Below are 19,067 nucleotides of genomic sequence, written 5' to 3' on the forward strand. Positions count from 1 at the left end.
TTAGACTCCCTGGCAATGAGAAGCCTGAGTGAACTGCTAAATGGGATCCACAGGGACGGCACTCCATGCTGTGGGGCTCTGCCCTTCCGGGACTTGGGAGCACAGATCACAGCCCCTGCCCCAGCCTGCCCCTACCCTCTGGCACCTCCCTGCAAAGCTCACCTTCTATTCAAGGAATCAGAACTCAATGCTGGGGCTCATCCTCACCCCTACCCCCCACCCGCAGCTTTATTAACCCTTCACAGCCTAAATGCCACAGGAGTCAGCAGCCTGTTGCACTTATCCAAACACAACCACTGCTAGGCTTCCGCAGAGACCTGCGCAGGCACTCCTGCCCCAAGAATCCTGGGATAAGCAGACCACCACAGTCCCCAGGACAGAGGCCCATGGAAATTCTCTACCTGGAGGACCATAAAGTCCCAGAGGGCTGCAGGGAGTTGAACCAGAAGAGGACCCCACCCATGCATGTAGGTTATGGGAAGGTGTCAGGCATTTATTTCTGGAGCAGAGGTGAGGTGGGTAGGGCAAGGACCTCAGCACCGGACGCAGCTGCGCATGAAGTTGACACAGAGGCTCGTGTAGTAAGTAGGGTAGTCACGGAGATGGCTGACGTGTGCAGATGACTTGAAGTCCACAGAGTGCACCAGGACCCGCTGCGCCAGGCGTGCCTCCACCATGCGCTCCACGTCCCTGGCCAGGACCACCTCGTCGGCCCTGGAGTAGAGGTAGAGCTCTGGCCAGCGAGAGGCTGCGTCGAGCAGCCTGTCATAGAAGTGGGTGTGGAAGAGGGAGGTGAGTGGCGCCAGCAGGACGTGGAACAGGACTGCCACCAGGGCAAAGGCCACCAGGAGCAGCAGGCGCAGCACGGCAGGCCGGGGCTCCAGGATGGCTGCCAGCGCCCTCAGAGCCCCCAGCAGGTTGCTGTCGCCAGGCCCACTGTCAAAGATGGTGCCCACCACACGCAGGTGGCAGAAGCGCCGGTGGGTCTGCAGGAGCTCCAGTACATATCGGTACAGCATGATGCCGGCGTTGCTGAAGACGTGGAAGAGCAGGGGCTCCTTCTCAACCTCGTAATCAAAGAGCAGCTCAAGCAGCTTCTGGGCCAAGACACGAAGTGAAGGGATGCCCAGGGACTCAGAGAAGAAGACCATGTGCCAGGGGGCTGTGTATCGGATCACGATGCAGCCCTGAGGAGAGGAGAGAGGCCCTGTCTATCCTCGGGGATGGGGTGGGGAGGTGGGGAGCAGCTAAGGTCAGAGGGGTCCAGCATCTCCAATTTCCACAGGCCCATAAGCTGGCAGTGCTCCAGGCCCTGCTGCAGTCTGGGCAACAGCTCACCTCTCCTAGACACAGGAAGGTCCACTCCAGGCCCATTTGTGGAATAAGCACTTCATGCTGGCCAAGCCCCCTCAGCCTGGGATGGTATGCGAGGCCTGGAGCCCAGAGCTCACTTTGGAAACATCTGGGCTGACCAGAAGGAAGCCTCCTCACTCTGGTCCGCTCCCTGTCTCCCTCCCACCCCTGACCCTGCACCCTCATCTGCTCAACTCTGGCACCTTTAAGGCCTCACTGCTTGGCTACACCCTGCTACAGCGACTCTGCTCTTGCCTGTCCCTACTTCCCAGGGACAGACAGGTATCCCCACAAGACCCAACACCCGAGACAGCCTGCAGGTCCAGCCTTGACCACCAGAGGCCACCCGTGAGCCAGGCCCACATGGCATCAGTCTCTGGCCACTGCCACCTTCCCACAGGGCCCTGAGAACAGAGGCCATACTCCCAAATGTCTGGTTCCAAGGCCTGGGATCACTCCTCACTCTCCCTGAAATTCCAAATACAGTAAACTCCGTTGTTCCTCAAATTCTAAAATCTTAGCTAAACTCTCTCTAGGCCTCTGTACCCCTCAATGCCTGGGTCAAGTACACCTCAAGGTCTCCACACAGATCCCCTTCTAGGCCAGTTAGAACAGGCAGCCAAAGCCACTCTGAGTCCTAATCCTCTCTCGTTAACATGTGCCAGAGACAAAGGGCCCCTCGTCGGGGGAATCTGAGTTAGGCAGGCTCTGGGGTCGGACAGTTCTGGGCTCAATTCCTGGGACCAGCACTTATGAACATCTTCATCTTTCTGAGTCTGCATTCCCAGCTGTAAGTTGGGATAACATCCATCTCATGGGATTGTGGTGAAAATGAAACGAAAAAACGTACCTCGAGTGCCCAAAACAGCACTTGGCACAGAGTCCTCAGCTAAGAACAGCAGTCATTAGTGGTGGTAGGAGTAATAACAAGGAGAAAATTACATGTGCGCAGTACTCGAATGACCCAGAGCCAGAGAGAGATGGTCAGCTGAGGTAACCCTGCCATCAGCCTCCTGACCTTGTCCCCTCCCGCTGACTGTGATCACATGTGCCCCAACTCCTCCTGGCTCTGCTCTCACCAAGACCCTAACGTACCTAAGCACCCCTCCCAAGACTCTGCAGGGGGGGTCACGGATGCTACCTGGCCCCGCAGATCTGGAAAATTTCACAAAGAGCTCTGATCCAACTCCCCAGAGGGTGCTTTCCACCCACCCTCAACTTACACACAGCATCGCCCACGAACGCAAACATACTCCACACCACCACCACACACACACGACCCTTGGGACTAAACACAGCCTTGTCCGCCTCACACCCCACAGATGCAGACACCCATGGCACCCACTGCACCACCTGTGAAGTGCACAAAAAAGCACAGCCACCAACGCACACCCACAGTGCACACACCACTGTACGTACTACCTTCAGGAGCCCACACATGTGCGTGCACACACGCCCACACACGCTTCTCCCCAGAAGCATTCCCATGCAGCACTACCTGTTGATACAGGCATAAACTCAGCAGCAAGTCCTGGGAACTCACCGTCTCTGAGGGTGCATGTGCCCTCCACCTCCACGTCACCCATGAGTGCATGCACAGAGCTTGCCTTGTGAACGCCCAACACCCCCTGTGAAGGAAGGGCACATACACCAAGCTTCCCTGGGCCTCGCTCTGAGGTTTCCATCTCTGCTGCCACCTCCCGAGTCAGATGCTCCTGGAACCCCCCTGCACCAAGGGCCGGGCTCTCACTGGCTGTCCAATCCCAGTCTCTTCCCTCTCCCCTGAAGCCAACCATCTCTCCATCTCCACACATGCTCGGTCCCAGCCTGATCCATCTGCCCTCACCTCACTCTCCTGTACTTTCAGTCTCTTCCTCGTTCCAGATTCCTGCTCAAACCGATCTCATTAAAAAAAATTAAAGCCTCTGCCTTCCCACCATGTTCCCCTCTAACTCTGTCCCACACTTTCTTCACCTTCCCAAACTTTGACACCCTCTCCACCTGGTCCCCTCCCACTGACTCCACTCTGACAGCTGCACTGCTCTTACCATGGTCGCCCAAGTTCTCCCGAATGGCTAAATCCCATGACACCTTTCGGTCCCCACCGTACTTTCCTTCCGGCAGCATTTGGGATTACGAGCGCTTAGAAACACTCTCTGATAGCCCTGGCTCTTCAATAAGACAGAAACAGGAAAAAATGGACTGTTCTAGACTTATAAGAGACTTAAGGAACGAAATAACTAGATGCAATGGGCGATCCTGGATTGGACCCTGGTTCGGGAAAATCAACTGTAAAGGACACTTTGGCGACTATCAGAGAATCTGAATATGGACTGGAAACTCGATGAGATTAAAATGTATTAACATGGGATGGTGGAGATCATGGTCCGAAAAAAAGCAGGATATAAAATAGTGTATTCAAGAGATCTTATTTAAGTAAAGAAAAGATGCACAAACAGAAAAAAAAGCTGAAAGGATATATACTAAGGCTAAATAGAGGTGATCTCTAGGGGACAGACTAGGACGTTTTTATATTCTTTTAAATAATAAAGTATCAGGAGTTTGGGGTTGGAAAATTTTTTTCTCTACCCCCATCTTATCCTCCTGACCAGGGGGTAAAGGCACCCACTCCTTTCCCAGACAACCCCCTGCCAACGAGCGCTGCCACCTCAACCCCTCTGCCTTCCCTGGGATCACTTCCTCCCTCCACTCCATCACTTCCTCCCATGCCGTCTGCCCCAAGAACATCTTTCCTCTCTCCCTCGACAGTGGTCCATTTCCCTAAGACTCTCTTCCTGTGGATTCCATCACATTTCCCTGAGTTTTCTTGTCCATCTGTAGCCACTCCTCCTTTCCACGTGGGACCCTCTTCGTCTTCTGCTCCTTTAAGCTTGGGTTCTGTCCTGGGCCTCTTCTCCTTGCCCTCTACACACTCCCTGGGGGAAATCTCATCCACCCCAGAGCCCACGGCTTCTCTTCTAGTGCTCCTTGTTTCAAAGAACCCAGGATCTGCTGCAGCCAGAAACCTGGCATTACCCAGACCCCTCCCTATCCCTGTGCCCACACACAATCTCTCATCCAATGACCACTCTACCTCCTAACATCAACTTCCTTGATCCATCAACTTCCCTCCTTGATCCATCAACTTCCCTCCACCAGCACCACCAGCCCCAAGGTCCTGGCCACCTCAACAAACTCACTTCCCAGCCTCTGGTCCTGGCCCCCACAATCCTTTCCCCACTCAGCAGTGAGGGACTCTCAGAAGTACAAGTCTAACATCACACCCCTGTTTAGTCCCCTGAGGACCCTCCCAGCCTCATCTCTTCACACTTGCCCTTTCTTTTGTCCTCTGTTCTGGCCACACTCACCTATTCCCAGTCCTCTGCCTGCCCTCAAGGATCTTAGTCTAATGGAGAAGCCAAACCAGCCTCACCCAGTAAGTAGAATTCAGAAGCAGCTGAAACTACTTAAGGAATAAGGCAATGCCAGAGGACCAGGCTTGTTGGTTGAGGGGAGGCCTCAAGCTCAGAACTACATCTTTCCTCCAACTCCTCTCCCATTCCAGGGCCACCACACACCTGGGGCACAGCACAGACGTGGGTCAGTGGAGGGAGGCTGAGAGGAGGGGGCCCCAGCTGGCCCTTCTCCCAGGTGACTGCCATTCCTCCTCAGTGCAGGGCTTCCAGCTGGTGGCTGGGGGTCTGTACTGATGCCTCCCTGCTTTGGGAGGTCTGGGCTGAGGAGGGCAGGGTCAGGCCAGCGGCCAAAGCTGTGAAAGGGGCTTCCCAGATATAACCAGGCCCTCCCAAGGCTCTCTCCAATAACCACAGCCTCTACATACAACTCTTGGTGCCTCCTAAGATGAAGCAAGGAAACCGCAGTCCTGAATCTCTCTTCCAAGAGGCCCTTCTACTCTGGAAACGTGAGGGGTCATGGTCAGCCCTAAGACAGAAACTCACCTGGTCAGAAAAGGAGAAAGCCCCAGGAGTCCAGACTATGCCCAGCACACCCGGCCCAGGTTCCTGCTGCCCAGAGAGGCAGCACTAGCCAACAGAGACTTGAGGTCTGGGCTGACTCCGCAGCTGGGAGCACATCTGGGATGGGCTGTCCACTGTGGGGCTTGGGGAGGAAGGAGGGGGAGCAGGTCAGGGGGCTGAAGGGGACAGACCAGGCCACAGAGCTGGCTGCAAAGGGTGGATAATCCTGCCCAAGTCCCCACGAGCCCAGCGTCTTCCTCACAGGCTATTCTTGGTGCCATTCCCAGGCCTTCCTGGGCTGACTGGTGGTCAGCCTCCACTGCAGCCTGGAGATGAGGGCAGCCAAAGCTGGGAGAACCCCGCAGAGCGGCCCCAGCGCACTGGGCGTCCGCACACCTGCAGTACTCACCCTTTTGTGGTAGATGGCGCTGTATTTGGCCAGGTTCTTGTCCGTGCAGCCACCCCAGCCCAAGAGAATCACCAAAGGCTGTCGAGTCCCCGCCTCCTTCCCGCCTTGGTTGGGGCTGTTCTCTGAAACACAAGCAGGATGAGACTGTCATCCCTGGAGCTAGGGTTCGGGGTGGGGGTGACTGGCCAATCCAGAGCCAGCGCTACTCGGGCTGCTGGCAGGGGAGCGCCAGGTGCCAGGCCCAGGCATCCTGCCGGTCCCTGTGCCTCAGGTTCCCAGGGGGCTCCTTCCTCTGTCCTTCACTTCAACTGGCTTTTAGGCTTCTCAGGAGGCACTGCAGGGTAACTGGAAAAACCCACCCGAGGGCCCCTTTCTTTAGTGACTCAAAGACATAGCCCAGGTGAGAAAAGTGAATAAATACTTCCACCATGCAATTTCACCTTCTAATCCAGGGATCTACAAACTACAAGCCATGGGCCAAATTCGACCCATGATCTGTTTTCATATGACCTTCGAACTAAAACTAATAATGTTTTTTACATTTTAAAATGTTTTTGTTTAAAAATCAAAAGAAGATTTTGTGATGTGAAAATCATATGAAACTTAAATTTCAGTGTCCACAAATAAAGTTTTATTGAAATACAGCCCAGCTCATTCATTTACATAATGTCTACGGCTGCTTTCAAGCTAAACAGCAGAGTGGAGTAGCTGCAACAGAGACCACGCAGTTCACAAAGCCTAAGATACCGCCCTTTACAGAAAAAGTTTGCCAGTTGCTGTCCTAATTCCATGAGCAGACGGAAGAAGAGGTCTTTAAAAGGAGAAATGGGAGACTTCCCTGGTGGCGCAGTGGTTAAGAATCTGCCTGCCAATGCAGGGGACATGGGTTCGAGCCCTGATCCGGGAAGATCCCACATGCCACGAAGCAACTAAGCCCGTGCGCCACAACTACTGAAGCCCGCATGCATAGAGCCTGTGCTCTGCAACAAGAGAAGCCACTGCAATGAGAAGCCCGCACACCGCAACAGAGTAGCCCCCATTTGCCACAACTAGAGATAGCCCGCGCACAGCAACAGAGACCTAGCGCAGCCAAAAATAAATAAATAAATAAAATAATTATTAAAAAAAAAAAAAAGGAGAAATGGATAGGGCAGTATAAGCAGGGAAGTGAAGCAGACAGACTCTGGCGGCCTCTACCAAACCACCCACCCCGTCCTGACAGAGAAGAATAACAGCCAGTATTTACTGAGGTTTAACCCTCACAACAACAATACAAGTAATATTACTATAGATGAGGAAACTGAGGCACAGAGTGGTAAAGTTACTTGCCTAAGGTCACACAGGAAGTGTAGAGCTGGGAATCTGGTCCCTGCTCCCCATCCTAGCTAAGTCACTTGAGACCTCTTCTGCCACCAGCCCCGTCCACAACTAGAAGCTCATCTCCTTCGGTGATGTGCCAAGGCACAAGCCACCTGCCTCCTCCTTGGCTGCTTCAGAAGGCCTCCCTGCAACCTTGTCGGTCAGACCTCATCTCATTTCCCCTGCCAAGTGAGTACCCACCCTCCTTGGGGCGACTTCTGTGCACAGACTGTCTGTTGCTAGTTATCTGCTCTTCTGAAAGGACCAGGGTGTACCCTTCCAAGGATCAAACCACTTGGCTATGCTCAGCTGCCACCCTAAGATTTACGGATGCTGGTGGTGACCTGGCGACAGTAAATTTCAAGGCCAGTTAAGAGGATGGTAAATATAAATCACTAACCTTTGGACAAAAGGAAGACAACAATTTCCCATGGAAATTAATGTGATTGAAAAGTTCAGTGTTCCTGCTCTCCAGCAGTGGCAACTCCGGCCTTTGGAGATTGACTGCCTGCACCCATGGGGATGCCAGACTGAGTTGCAACTCAGCCTGGACCAGGAGCTCCCAGCACCTCAGTCCCTTGCTGACCCCTGCCAGCCGTCCCAGGCTCCCCTGACACCGGCCTCAGCCTCTGATAAGAGAGATGGTCCCACAGCTCTAACCAGGCCACTCTAAATATTCTCACCACCTTTCTTGGCCTGGTGGCCTCCTGTCCTTGGCCAGGGCAGCTCTTCGCCTGCACTAGCCTTTCTGGTGGAGAGGCTCTATCTGGGCCTCACTGGGGCGCTGGCCCAACCTTGCTGGCAATGACTACCCGTAAAGCTCAGGCTGCAGCAGCCTCATGCGTGGTAATCAACAGCTACAGTTTGGATCTGCCTTTGACCCTCTGAGGTCCAGCAGCTGGATTTCTGAGACTTGCCCCAGGGAGGCTCCCTAAGCTCTGTGCAGCTGTCTGAGAATGGGCTCCCCTCCCCCAGCCTATGGGGCTCCCCTCCAGGTACCACCACCAAGACACCAGCAAAGGGTTTGGGGGTTTATCTCAAAAAGAGAGAAGGCAGCCAGGGGCGGTCACATCCCCTGGTGGCCGCCCTTACCAGCAGTGGTGGGGCATTCCCAGTCCGGGAAGGTTCAGACACTTCTGCCGGGCCTCTGAGCTGCCCCTCACCCCACAGCTGGGCTCTATAACTCCACTTTGCTCCACTGCAGGTTTTGCCAGCACCCTTGGCTTCACCAACTCAGGCAGAACTGACTCTTCACCAGACACACATCTCCACGGAGAAACTCAGAATACGGACACCCTGGACACACTGCCTCTTCCCAGAGCCCAAGCTTTCCATAACATTCCTAAAAGGAGGGAATTTGTCCTTCTACTCCAGCCAGGCATTTGCGGCCACCCCCCTGAACCACAAGGTGCTCCTCCTACCCACAGGCATCTCCCACGCCCCCGACACAGTCTCTTCCCAGGGCCCCCTCTCCACGCCCATTCCTAACTCAGAGCCTTTGTCATGACCTCCTCCCACTGGAGCCACGCTGCCCACTCTGATTCTAGACATGGAGCACTATAAACCAGAAAAGTCCAAGATGCTCCGGGAACATGGCTGAGAGAGTGATCGTGACCGGGAAAGGCCTCCCACAGGAAGACTCGCTTGCTGTGCTGGCCTTGACGGACCGTAGGAGCATGCCAGGTGGAGAAAGGGCATGAGCAGGGGCAGGGGACGATGGAGATGTTACAGTTGCTCTGGGGCACGGCAAGCAGTCCTAGGAGGCTAGAAGCCTGGAAGAGGGAGCAGAAGTGGGCAGGAGAGCTGCCAAGAGTGGGACTGGGGTCCGATCCTGAAAGTCCCCCAAGCCATGCTTAGGAGTCAGGATTTTATCCGGAGCAGTGGAGAGCGAATGAAGATTCTGGAACTGGGGGAGTGGCATGATCCAGTCTGTATTGATTAATGACTTGCACAATTACTCGTATAATGTCCGTCTCCCCTCAGCCAGTAGGCTTTGTGAAGGCAGGACCTGGGTTTGTCGCGTTCAGCGCCACATTCCCGGTGCCCAGCACTGTAGCTGGCCTGTCTAGGCACTCAGCGGAAACATGCTGAATGAACGAACACATGGCTGCAAACTGAAGGATAGATCCAAGGAGAAAGAGCTGGCATTCTTCTTGTTACCCATTGCCCTTTCCAGAGTAATAAAAGTAAGAGCTATGGCTATTGTTATTTATTGCCACCTCCGGGTCATGATTCCTCCATTCTCTGTAAAAGCCCCTGCTCCTTTTATGCTCCTTCCACTGGTCATCTCCCTCTCCCCCTCCCACTGCTGACATCTCCTGGCCTCTGGCCACTGCCCCTCAGGCACTGAAGACTCGGGCACTGGCTCTGTCTCCCACTTCTACACCAGGACTTACCACAGCCCTGCACAGGCAATCAAACCCACCTTGGTCCTAAACCACCACAAACCTCTCTGAATTCCACAACTCCTTTAGCTCCTACCTCCCCCTCTTTGCCATCACCAAGAAAAACAATAACGATAACAGCAAAAAGAGAATTGTGTCAGGCACTATTCGAAGCACTTTATATATCAACTCATTTAATCCTCACAACAATCGTACAAACAAGGTACTGTTATTATTCGCATTTTACTGATTAAAAACTAAGCCACAGAGATAGTATATAATTGTTCAAGGTTACACAACTAATAAGCAGTGAAGCTGGAATCCAAACTCAGGTGGTCTGACCCAGAGACTAGCTCATCACCACTACCCCAGGGGGCCCCCTGGGTAAAAAAAACAAGTCTTAACCAAATCTCTTTCCACTCAGCTCCAAACCCGTACACATGGCTGCCTCTGTATATCAACAGATCCAACACCAACCTCTTCCACCTGCTCCTCCTCAGGGACTGGCCATCACAGTCAGAACCTCAACATACGCTGCCTCATTTGGTCCCTTGACCACCCTAGGAGTTAGCTACTATTGCTATCCCCGTTTTACAGATAGGAAAACTAAAACACAGAGAGGGTGTCTTTTTCCCCCAAAACACACAGCCAGGAAGTGGCACAGCCAGCATCCATCTCTGGACCACCATGCCACACTACTCCCCACCTCCAGGACCTTGCACATGCTCCTCACTCCCCAGCCCTGGAGGCTGATGCTCCATGTTATGCTTTGCTAATGCCCACGCCACCTGCCGAGTCAGCTCACTGTTGACATCCAAGAAGCCCCCCTTGATGCCCTCCCCAGCCCCTTCATCACTAGACTGGGTTAGATGCCCCTCCTCTGTATTGTCACAGCACCTCCATCACCACGCCACTGTGTTTATCCACTACACTGAAAGGGCCCGTTAAGAACACGTCGTGTTACTACTGTAACATGCCAGGCAAGAGTTGGCAAATGCCTGAACCAGAGCAGTGGGGGACAGGTAGGAAGGGGGAAGGAAATGATAGGGAGAAGAGAATCACAACAATTTTGGAACATGTATTAAAAGCCTCAAAAAACATGCATTCTTTGACTTAGTAATTCTACTTCTATGAAAGAAAAATGTTTAATCATATGGAAATAGTCTGTAATACATTAAGCAGATCATAGACATAAATGTAAGAGCTAAAACTATAAAACTCTTAGAAGAAAATGTAAGAGTAAATCTTTGTGACCTTGGATTAGGGAATGGTTTCTTAGACGTGACTAAAAGTACAAGGAATAAAAGAAAAAATAGACTTCATTAGAACTGAAAACTTTTGAACATCAAAGGACACCATCAAAAAGTGAAGAAACCGTAGCGCAGTGATTAAGACTCCATCTGCCAATGCAGGGGACACAGGTTTGAGCCCTGGTACGGGAAGATCCCACGTGCCGTGGAGCAACTAAGCCCGCGCGCCACAATTACTAAGCCTGTTCTCTACAGCCCGCGTGCCACAACTACTGAAGCCCATGCACCTAGAGCCCATGCTCCGCAACAAGAGAAGCCACCGCAATGAGAAGCCCGTGCACCTCAACGAAGAGTAGCCTCCGCTCACCACAACTAGAGAATGCCCACGCGCAGCAACAAAGACCCAATGCAGCCAAAATAAATAAATAAAAAAAATTTTTAAATGAAGAAACCCACGGAATGGGAGATAATTTTTGCAAATCATATATCTGATAAGGGGTTTGTATCCAGGATACATAAAAAAACTCTCACAATTCAAAAATAAAAAGACAAATAACCCAACTTTAAAATGGGCAAAGGATTTGAAGACATTTCTCCAAATAAGATGTACAAATGGCCAATAAGAACATGAAAAGGTGCTCAACATCACAGTCATTAGGGAAATGAAAATCAAAACCACGAGACAGCACATTATACCCACTAGGATGGCTATAATAAAAAGTCAGATAATACCAAGTGTTGATGAGGATATGGAGCATTCAGAACCCTCATACACTGCTGGTGAGAAAGCAAAAATGGTGCATCTACTTTAGAAAGCAGTTTGGCAGTTCCTCAAAAAAAATTAAACATTGAGTTTCCATATGACCCAGCACTTCCACTCCTAGGTATATACCCAAGAGAACTGAAAACATATGTCCACACAAAAACCTGTACACGAATGTTCACTGCAGCATTATTCACAATAGCCAAAAAGTAGAAACAATCCAAATGCCTATCGCCTGTAAATGGATGAATAAAATGTGGTATATCTATTCAATGGAATATTATTTGGTCATAAAAAGGAATGAAGCACTGCTACAACATGGATGAACCTTGAAAACATATGCTAAGTTAAAGAAGTCAAACACAAAGACCATATATTGCATGATTCCATTTATATGAAATGTCCAGAATAGGCAAATCCACACAGTAGAAAGTAGATTAGTGGCTGCCAGGAGCTGGAGGGAGGGGGAAATGGGAAGAGACTGCTAATGGTTCAGGGCTTCTTTTGGAGGTGATGAAAATGCTCTGAAATTAGACAGTGGTGACAGTTGCACAATTTTGTAAATACACTAAAAACCAATGAATTGCACATTTTAAAAGGGTGAATTTTATGGTACGTGAATTGTATCTCAATAATGTTATTATTTTAAGAATTAACAGTAACACATTAAGCGAAAAAGCAAGCTGCAAAGAAGTACATACAACAGAATACCTATATACATACATACACACATACCTACACATACTTATGTATAGAAAAAATACATCAAATATTAATAGCAATTATTTCTGGGATCAGAGGCAATTTCTTTTTCATGATTTTTTTTCTACTCGCTTTCTAAAATCCCTATGTATCACTTTTGCAATGAGAGTTAAAATATTATTTTTTTAAAAAGGGTGGGGGGAGGTGTCCTGCAGAGTCAACAGCACTTGAGAAGTCAAAGAGATCACGGATACCCAGAAGCCCCTTGGCGAGGCAGAAGTACTCTTTTCAACCCTGGCACTTCTTGAGTACCCCACAAAACAATTTAATCCCATGGGCTCTCTGTCCTCTGGACTTTTCTCAACAAACAACACTGACACCAGTAATACAAGAATTACAGATACATACTATATTGTACAACAGTTCAAGTCATAAAACTAAAGCATAAATTGGATTGTGTATATCCCAGGGGCATATGGGGAAGACAAAGGAAAGGGCTGACAAGGTAAGAATCTGTGGAACAATATGTGCTTTTCTTCTGCAAGCCAGAACGAAAATACAAAGAACCTATGTCTTCTTCTTAAAATACAAGGAATAAAAGGATCCTCAATTTCCTCTACTCCCAAGAAATACTTTCTAGAGTCTCACAGTTCCTATATTTAAACCAAATTACTTCATTTTAAATTTACTTTTTTTTTTTTTTTGGAGTAACAGCATAGGAGAGTAGCATGGTATCTAGGAGTGCATACTGTATAAAACCATACCTGGGGGGGCTTCCCTGGTGGCGCAGTGGTTGAGAGTCCACCTGCCGATGCAGGGGACATGGGTTTGTGCCCTGGTCCGGGAAGATCCCACATGCCACGGAGCGGCTGGGCCCGTGAGCCATGGCCGCTGAGCCTGCGCTCCGCAACAGCAGAGGCCACAACAGTGAGAGGCCCGCGTACCAAAAAAAAAAAAAAAAAAAAAAAAAAAAACCATACCTGGGTTCAAGTCTCTGGTTCTGCCACCAATAACTATGAAACAGACCTTGAGCTAGTTCTCTAAGCTTCAATTTCCTTATCTGTGAAATGGGGATAATAATACATAGGACTGAATAAGATAGAGACTACTGAGGGCTTAGCATGTTACCCTGGCACAAAGAAAGAGTTCAATGAATTGAAGTTATTATTACTTAATGAGGAACGCATGCTCACTGTAGAAAAAGCAGAAAATGAGTATCTCATAAAATTGGAACCATACTGCTTTTGTAATCTGCTTTCTTCAATTTAGCAATATGTTGTGAACATCTCTCCCTGTCGGTTTATATATCTCTACACCATTCTTTTTAGTGGCTGCAGAGCAGCTACAGAATATTTCATAATTTATGGTGACCAAGCTCCCATTATTGGACATGATGTTGTTTCCAATCTTTTGCTGTTACAAAAATACTTTAATGGACACCTCTTTCTTCCTGCATGTCCTTAATTGTTTCCTAGAAATGGAACTGTATTCAGGCAGTACTTCCTGATGGCAACTGAAATCTGCATGCACAGGCTTTGGAGTGAGGCTCCCAAGATGGAATCTGGGATAACTTGGGGCAAGATACTTCACCTCCCCTGAGCTTCTGTTCCTCATCTGTAAGACGGGATAACAGTACTCCCTACTTCACAAGGTGGTCGTGAGAAGTAATAAAATCATAAGAGGGGTTCCTGGCAGGCCTGGCATGTGAGCCAGGCATGGTCAACAATGTAAGTGCAACAGAAACCACAGAGACCTCAGGCAAAGGAGGCCAGCAAAGGGTCCTTCACGTCTGGAGCTCAGATCCAGGGCCTAGCACGGTGCCTGGTATAAAGCAGACAAATTAGGAAGGGTTTTTATTAATGTATGAAAGAAAACATACCGTAATTAAAAAAATAAACAAAACTCCACTGTTTAAAAAAGAAAAGCACCTACGGGGTCCCCACAGACAAGAAGAGGGTCTAGTCCCAACCCTTCGCCCAGGCCTTTGAGGCCTCTCTGGTATGACAGCTCCTGAGATTTTCTCTCTGGCTCCTGAAAGCACCCGGCGGCCTGCCGCCAGGGCCCTGCTCTCTCGGGCCACTCCCAGTCCCCCCAGTGCCCCTAGTTCTGCACTTCCTGCTGCTCCCCATCTACCTGTCAGCCCTCCCGCAGCTCCAGGTCCAGCTTAGGCCACTCTACTCCAGGAAGGCAGCTGACCCCTGGGGCCCACCATGGTTGTTTGGACTGTGGTCCACCCCAGACTGTTTCCCCGGTGCCAGGGAAAACTTCCTGGGGGTCAAGACAAGGTCTACATTTCTTCGACCCCAGCAGGCGCTCAGCAGAAGAGCAGACTGACAATTAAGCCTGGGCCTACAATAAACCTATCACTTCCCTTCTCTGTGACACCCTCCCTCCCCACGGAAGGCTTTCTTTGTACTCTAAGAGTGAGCCCCTTGTCCCAGCCTCATTAATTCTGTGAATCAATTATTTCTAAAAAATGTTTACTGAACATGAAAGCAACAGGGTGCCTTTAAGAAGGCCTGCTGGCCTGCCAGTGAGCCGCAGAGGAGCCCCAGGGCAGGGCTTGGCTGACCATTCTCTGGCTGGGAGGAGGGGCAGCACAGCCCTGGCCTGGGATGGCACAGCAAATTGGGCGGGGCCCAAGTGCTGCCAAACAACTCCCTTCAGCTCATTTGGCACTTCATCCTTGCCAGGCTCCAGCAACACTGAGCAAAACCCTCCAGCAATACGACAGGGATCCCTGCTGTGGGAGCCCTGAGAACAGAACCTTCCCCAAGGAAATGAGATGAGAATACCCAACTCTCACTTAGGAGAGTGAGGGGTTCACTGGTCAAAGAGGAGTGGGTGGGATGGCGGGAAATGCTAGGTCAAGGGATCAGCTTCAGCAAAGGACCAGGCAGACAACACTCATTTGGCCCAGACAGCCATGGATACTTGCTGGTGGGAATCCCAGCAGAAGGTCCCTGGGCTCTGAACAACCCCAGATCTGTAGCTGCCTTCCAGCTAACTGATGTGCCAGCAGAAGCTGCTCGCCTTTCTATCAACTCACAGCAGTGCTGGGCTCTGTGGCTCTGATGTTCAATTAGGGGGGAAAAGCAATTCCAGAAACCAAATATGACTGTCCTACACACTTCTCCACCATTAAACAGTAATTGCAAAAGAGAGACAATCTCTGGACCCCCAAAGATTTTCTGTGAAGCCCTGTCAGCCTGGAGGGGAGCTCTCTGCAGACAGGAAGAAAACAGATTCAGGGGATCACAGTGCTGTCACTTCCTTCTGAGGGCCATACCGCCTTGAGGTCAGCTCTGGGCTATGCACTTTGAGAGGGAAAGGAATGAGAAACCAAAGCCAGTGCAGAGGAGCAATCAGAAGGAGAAGGCTATTAGAACCACACCAGAGGAGGAACAACTGAAGGCACTGGAGGTATTTCTCTTGGAGAAGAGAGATGAGCTTGAAAAGAGAGGAAGAGAGACTACCTTGCTCTGTGTTGCACCCACCACGACCTCCTAGCCCTGCGGTTACCACATCTTTGTGAAACCCCCTGCTTCTAAGCCCTCAGCCCTCCCCAGAACCACAGCTCCTTGAAGGAGTCTGTGTGTGAGTCACTTCTGAGGCACCAGCAACTAACCCATCGCCAGGACACAGCAAATGCTGAACTGAAAGCAGAAATGACAGGAAGGCCTATTGTGGCTCAAGAAAGGGAAGTGCTTTCTAACAATCCCAGTTGCCTCCAACAGGCCAGGATATTTGGGAGGAAGCATCCTGTCAGGGAAGGGTCTGGTGGCAACAGCATGCTCTCATGCCAGGAGAAGGATGCAGGACAAAGTGGCCCCCTGAGATTTCCTCCAATTCTAGGACCCAGCCCCCTGAAGCAGGGAGGGGAGCCACAAGGGGAGGAAATATACCAACGGAGCACCTGCTCCATGCCAGGCACACACATCCAGTCACTACCTTGTTAACCCTCACAACAGGGAATCTGAGGCTCAGAGAGGTTCAATAACTTGCCAAAGCCATAGAACAGCAGGAGGTAGAACTGAAATGCAAGCCAAGATCGCCAGGTTGCCCACGTGGGATGAAGGAGAACTTCTGCCCTCCTGGCCATGCAGAAGGCAGCCCCAGCTCTTTGCAGCTGAAGGTTCTCCAAGGGCAATAATACTAACTGGCTTTATCTCCCACTGATGCCAAAACTTTTCAAAAGCATTTTTACATCTATAAGCCTAAGAGCCCTCAGATGACAGAGGACTCTAGGGAAATACAGCTGGTCTGGAGCCATCTGTTCTGGGGGAGCCTAGGGGTTGCTCTCCCCTCCTAGACCCCACCCAAGGAACACAAGATGCAATGGGAGGGGTCTGGGAAGGCTCTCCTGAAAGAGGTAACATCTGAGCGAAGCCTTAAATAATGAACTAGGGAAGCGAGGGGGCAGTGTGGGGCAGCAGAGGGAAAGGGCATTCCAGACAGAAGAAATGGAGGGAGCACAGGCAGAGAAGCAAGGAGTGTGTGGAGAATCACAAGCAGTTTGGGGTTGCTAGAACATAAAACTCAAGTCGAACAGTGGAAGGACACAGTGATCAAAGAGGTAAGCAGGGTCTGCTAAATTATACCATGCTAAGGAATCTGGATTTGATTTATCCTGAGGGCAATAAGGAGCCACTGAAGGGTTTTATGTAGAACAGTGATAAGATCAAAGCTCTGCACTGGGAAGATGGTTGTGGTGGCAATAGAAGAGGCTGAGCTGCAGCTGGAGGTGTGAAGACCATGTGGAGTAACGCAGGCAAGACATGCAGCTTAGGCTGGGGTGCATGTCAAGGCTCCTCTACCATGATTCCCAATCAGGGCCAAACTTTCCATTCTCTGGGCCCCCAATCTGACTCACACTGACAGGGATCCAGACCTGTTCTACAGGCTACTAATTTTGTGGAGCCTCCCACACATCCTTCTGTAATGATATGACTGTAGAGAGGAAAACAAAGCTAATCATTAAGCTCACTCTGTGCCAAGCATTATGCTGGGTCCTTTAGACAAATAATCTCAGTTGTGCAACCAACAACCCTAGGAGGGAGGTTACTATTGGTACCCCAGCTGTGCAGATGAGGAAACCGAAGTTCAGAGCTGGAAGCGTGCCAAAGGTCAGCCAGCTACTAAAGGGAGGAGTCAGGATTTGAGCAGACTTCTATTTCATGGCAGAGGCGGCTCTGTAACCACTGCCAAGGAGAGTGCAGAGGAGGGAGGGATGAAGGCTCTGTGTCCTGGGCTTTTGCATGGACCCCGAGGAAAATAGTGGATGAAATATAATGGGTGGGACCCCTAACCACAACTGCCGAAGAAAGGCTAGCAGTGGGAAGCCCGACCCCAAACAAAGGAATCAGGAGGGCCTTCAGCTACCAGGAGAGAAGCGAAGGTACGGGCCTGGGAACTCCGACTAAAGAGACAGAAAGAAGGGCCACAACCTACGGGGTTAGGGGTCGGGTAGACGCCGCGAAGGGGCGGGGCTCGGACACCAAGAGCACTCTGGGGGAGGGGCTTACTAGGGGGTGTGGCTCTCTGGACCCGACCAAGTCTGGGACCTGCGGTGAGGGGGACCCCCCCCCGTGAGGGGGTGGGCCGCGAGAGGACAGGGCCGCAAGAGGGGCGGGGCCACAGCTGCGCCTGAGACCCACAGACTCCTTAGGTCACCTCCCAACGACTGGACCCAACCCTCGTTCCATACCCTGGCTCCGGCAGGGCTGATCCGGGATCTCGATGGTGTAGTCCAGCTGGGCCGAGGCCATGATGAAGGCGCCGGCCCTCAGCTCGGGCCTCCGGCCGGAACTCTCGCTCACGTTCCCGCACCTCACCGGGGGGCCTCCTGGGCACCGCCCAATCACCACCCACCTCCCTCGACGCTACCCAATCCCTGAGCCGCGCTCTGTGACCTCCCGCCTTAGCAACCACCGAGTCTCTCTCGGGGCCTCACGCAGCACCCTGCTAGCTCGGCCCTAGCAACCATGCCCCGCCCCGCTCTATCCCTGGCCCTCAGCCATTGGCTGACTCGCTTGATCTGGGTCAGGTATTGGCCAGCCAAGACGCCGGTCAGGAAGAGTCCCCACCCTCCTGTGTAGGTAAGAGGGTCTGCGGGAGAGTTGCTATGTTCTGGGGTTGGGGAGGGTCTTCCTTCCTAAACCGTGTCTTATCGTACCGGGTGGACAGCAGTGCCCTTTGACTTACATCATCTAGCTATCTCTACTACCCTCTACCAGCCGCAGCTCCGAGGGCTGGAGGTAGAAAACCGTACAAAACGACCACAGGAATGCGTGCCAGCCCATCCTCCACCCAGCTGGTCGAGGAATATTCTGACTGGTGAGATGGGGAGGATGCAAAGGAGGTGCTATTTTCTAGCGAATGCCCTGTTCGTGCGGGACATAAGCGGGACATAAAGGGGCTAGAGGGTACAGTTTTCTTAAATTTATCAACGCGCTTAAAAAATATTTACTGACCACCTACTCTAGTGAGGATTAAGTTTTTGGCTCTGACTTCCGTAAGTCTTAAAAGGAGAGGGAAAGAAATCATGCATGAGCCAACTGCAATACTGTGCAAGGAGTAAGTACTACAAGAAGAGTAGGCCCTAAGGATTTTAGGAGCTCAGAATTAGAAGGGGCATTTATGGCAGTGCTGATGGCTCTTGAGCTGGGTTTTGAAAGACTTGTGGAGACATGAGACCTTATAGGGCTCAAAGAGAGGACGTGAGGGCTTCCCTGGTGGCGCAGTGGTTAAGAATCCGCCTGCTAATGCAGGGGACACGGGTTCGAGCCCTGGTCGGGGAAGATGCTACATGCCGCAGAGCAACAAAGCCCATGAGCCACAACTACTGAGCCTGCACTCTAGAGCTTGTGA

General features: G+C 51.2%; 1 protein-coding gene across 3 annotated transcripts; it reads right to left on the reverse strand.

The window, feature by feature from the left end:
- Positions 1-533: 533 nt before the first annotated feature.
- Positions 534-17,965, reverse strand: TMEM53 (transmembrane protein 53). 3 transcript variants are annotated; one of them, XM_065894710.1, is made up of 3 exons: positions 17,905-17,965; positions 5,740-5,861; positions 534-1,094 (listed from the first exon to the last, which is right to left on the reverse strand). In XM_065894710.1, exons 1-3 carry the CDS (start codon positions 17,963-17,965, stop codon positions 534-536), a joined length of 744 nt encoding a protein of 247 aa, XP_065750782.1. The 3 variants fall into 3 exon arrangements, with proteins under 3 accessions (XP_065750782.1, XP_065750772.1, XP_065750765.1); XM_065894700.1 differs by having other exon boundaries at positions 534-1,097; XM_065894693.1 differs by having other exon boundaries at positions 534-1,187.
- Between the last annotated feature and the right edge of the window lie 1,102 nt (positions 17,966-19,067).

The sequence above is a fragment of the Phocoena phocoena genome, chromosome 1 (assembly GCF_963924675.1).
Source record: "Phocoena phocoena chromosome 1, mPhoPho1.1, whole genome shotgun sequence".
Lineage (NCBI taxonomy): Eukaryota > Metazoa > Chordata > Mammalia > Artiodactyla > Phocoenidae > Phocoena > Phocoena phocoena.

Excerpts from the sequence above, each read along its gene's own strand:
- TMEM53 (XM_065894693.1), bottom strand. The coding sequence starts at position 17,965 with ATGGCCTCGGCCCAGCTGGACTACACCATCGAGATCCCGGATCAGCCC. Across the intron at positions 5,862-17,904 it reads TCAGCCCTGCCGGAGCCAGG|AGAACAGCCCCAACCAAGGC; the intron begins GTATGGAACGAG and ends CTTGTGTTTCAG. Across the intron at positions 1,188-5,739 it reads GCGCCATCTACCACAAAAGG|GGCTGCATCGTGATCCGATA; the intron begins GTGAGTACTGCA and ends TCCTCTCCTCAG.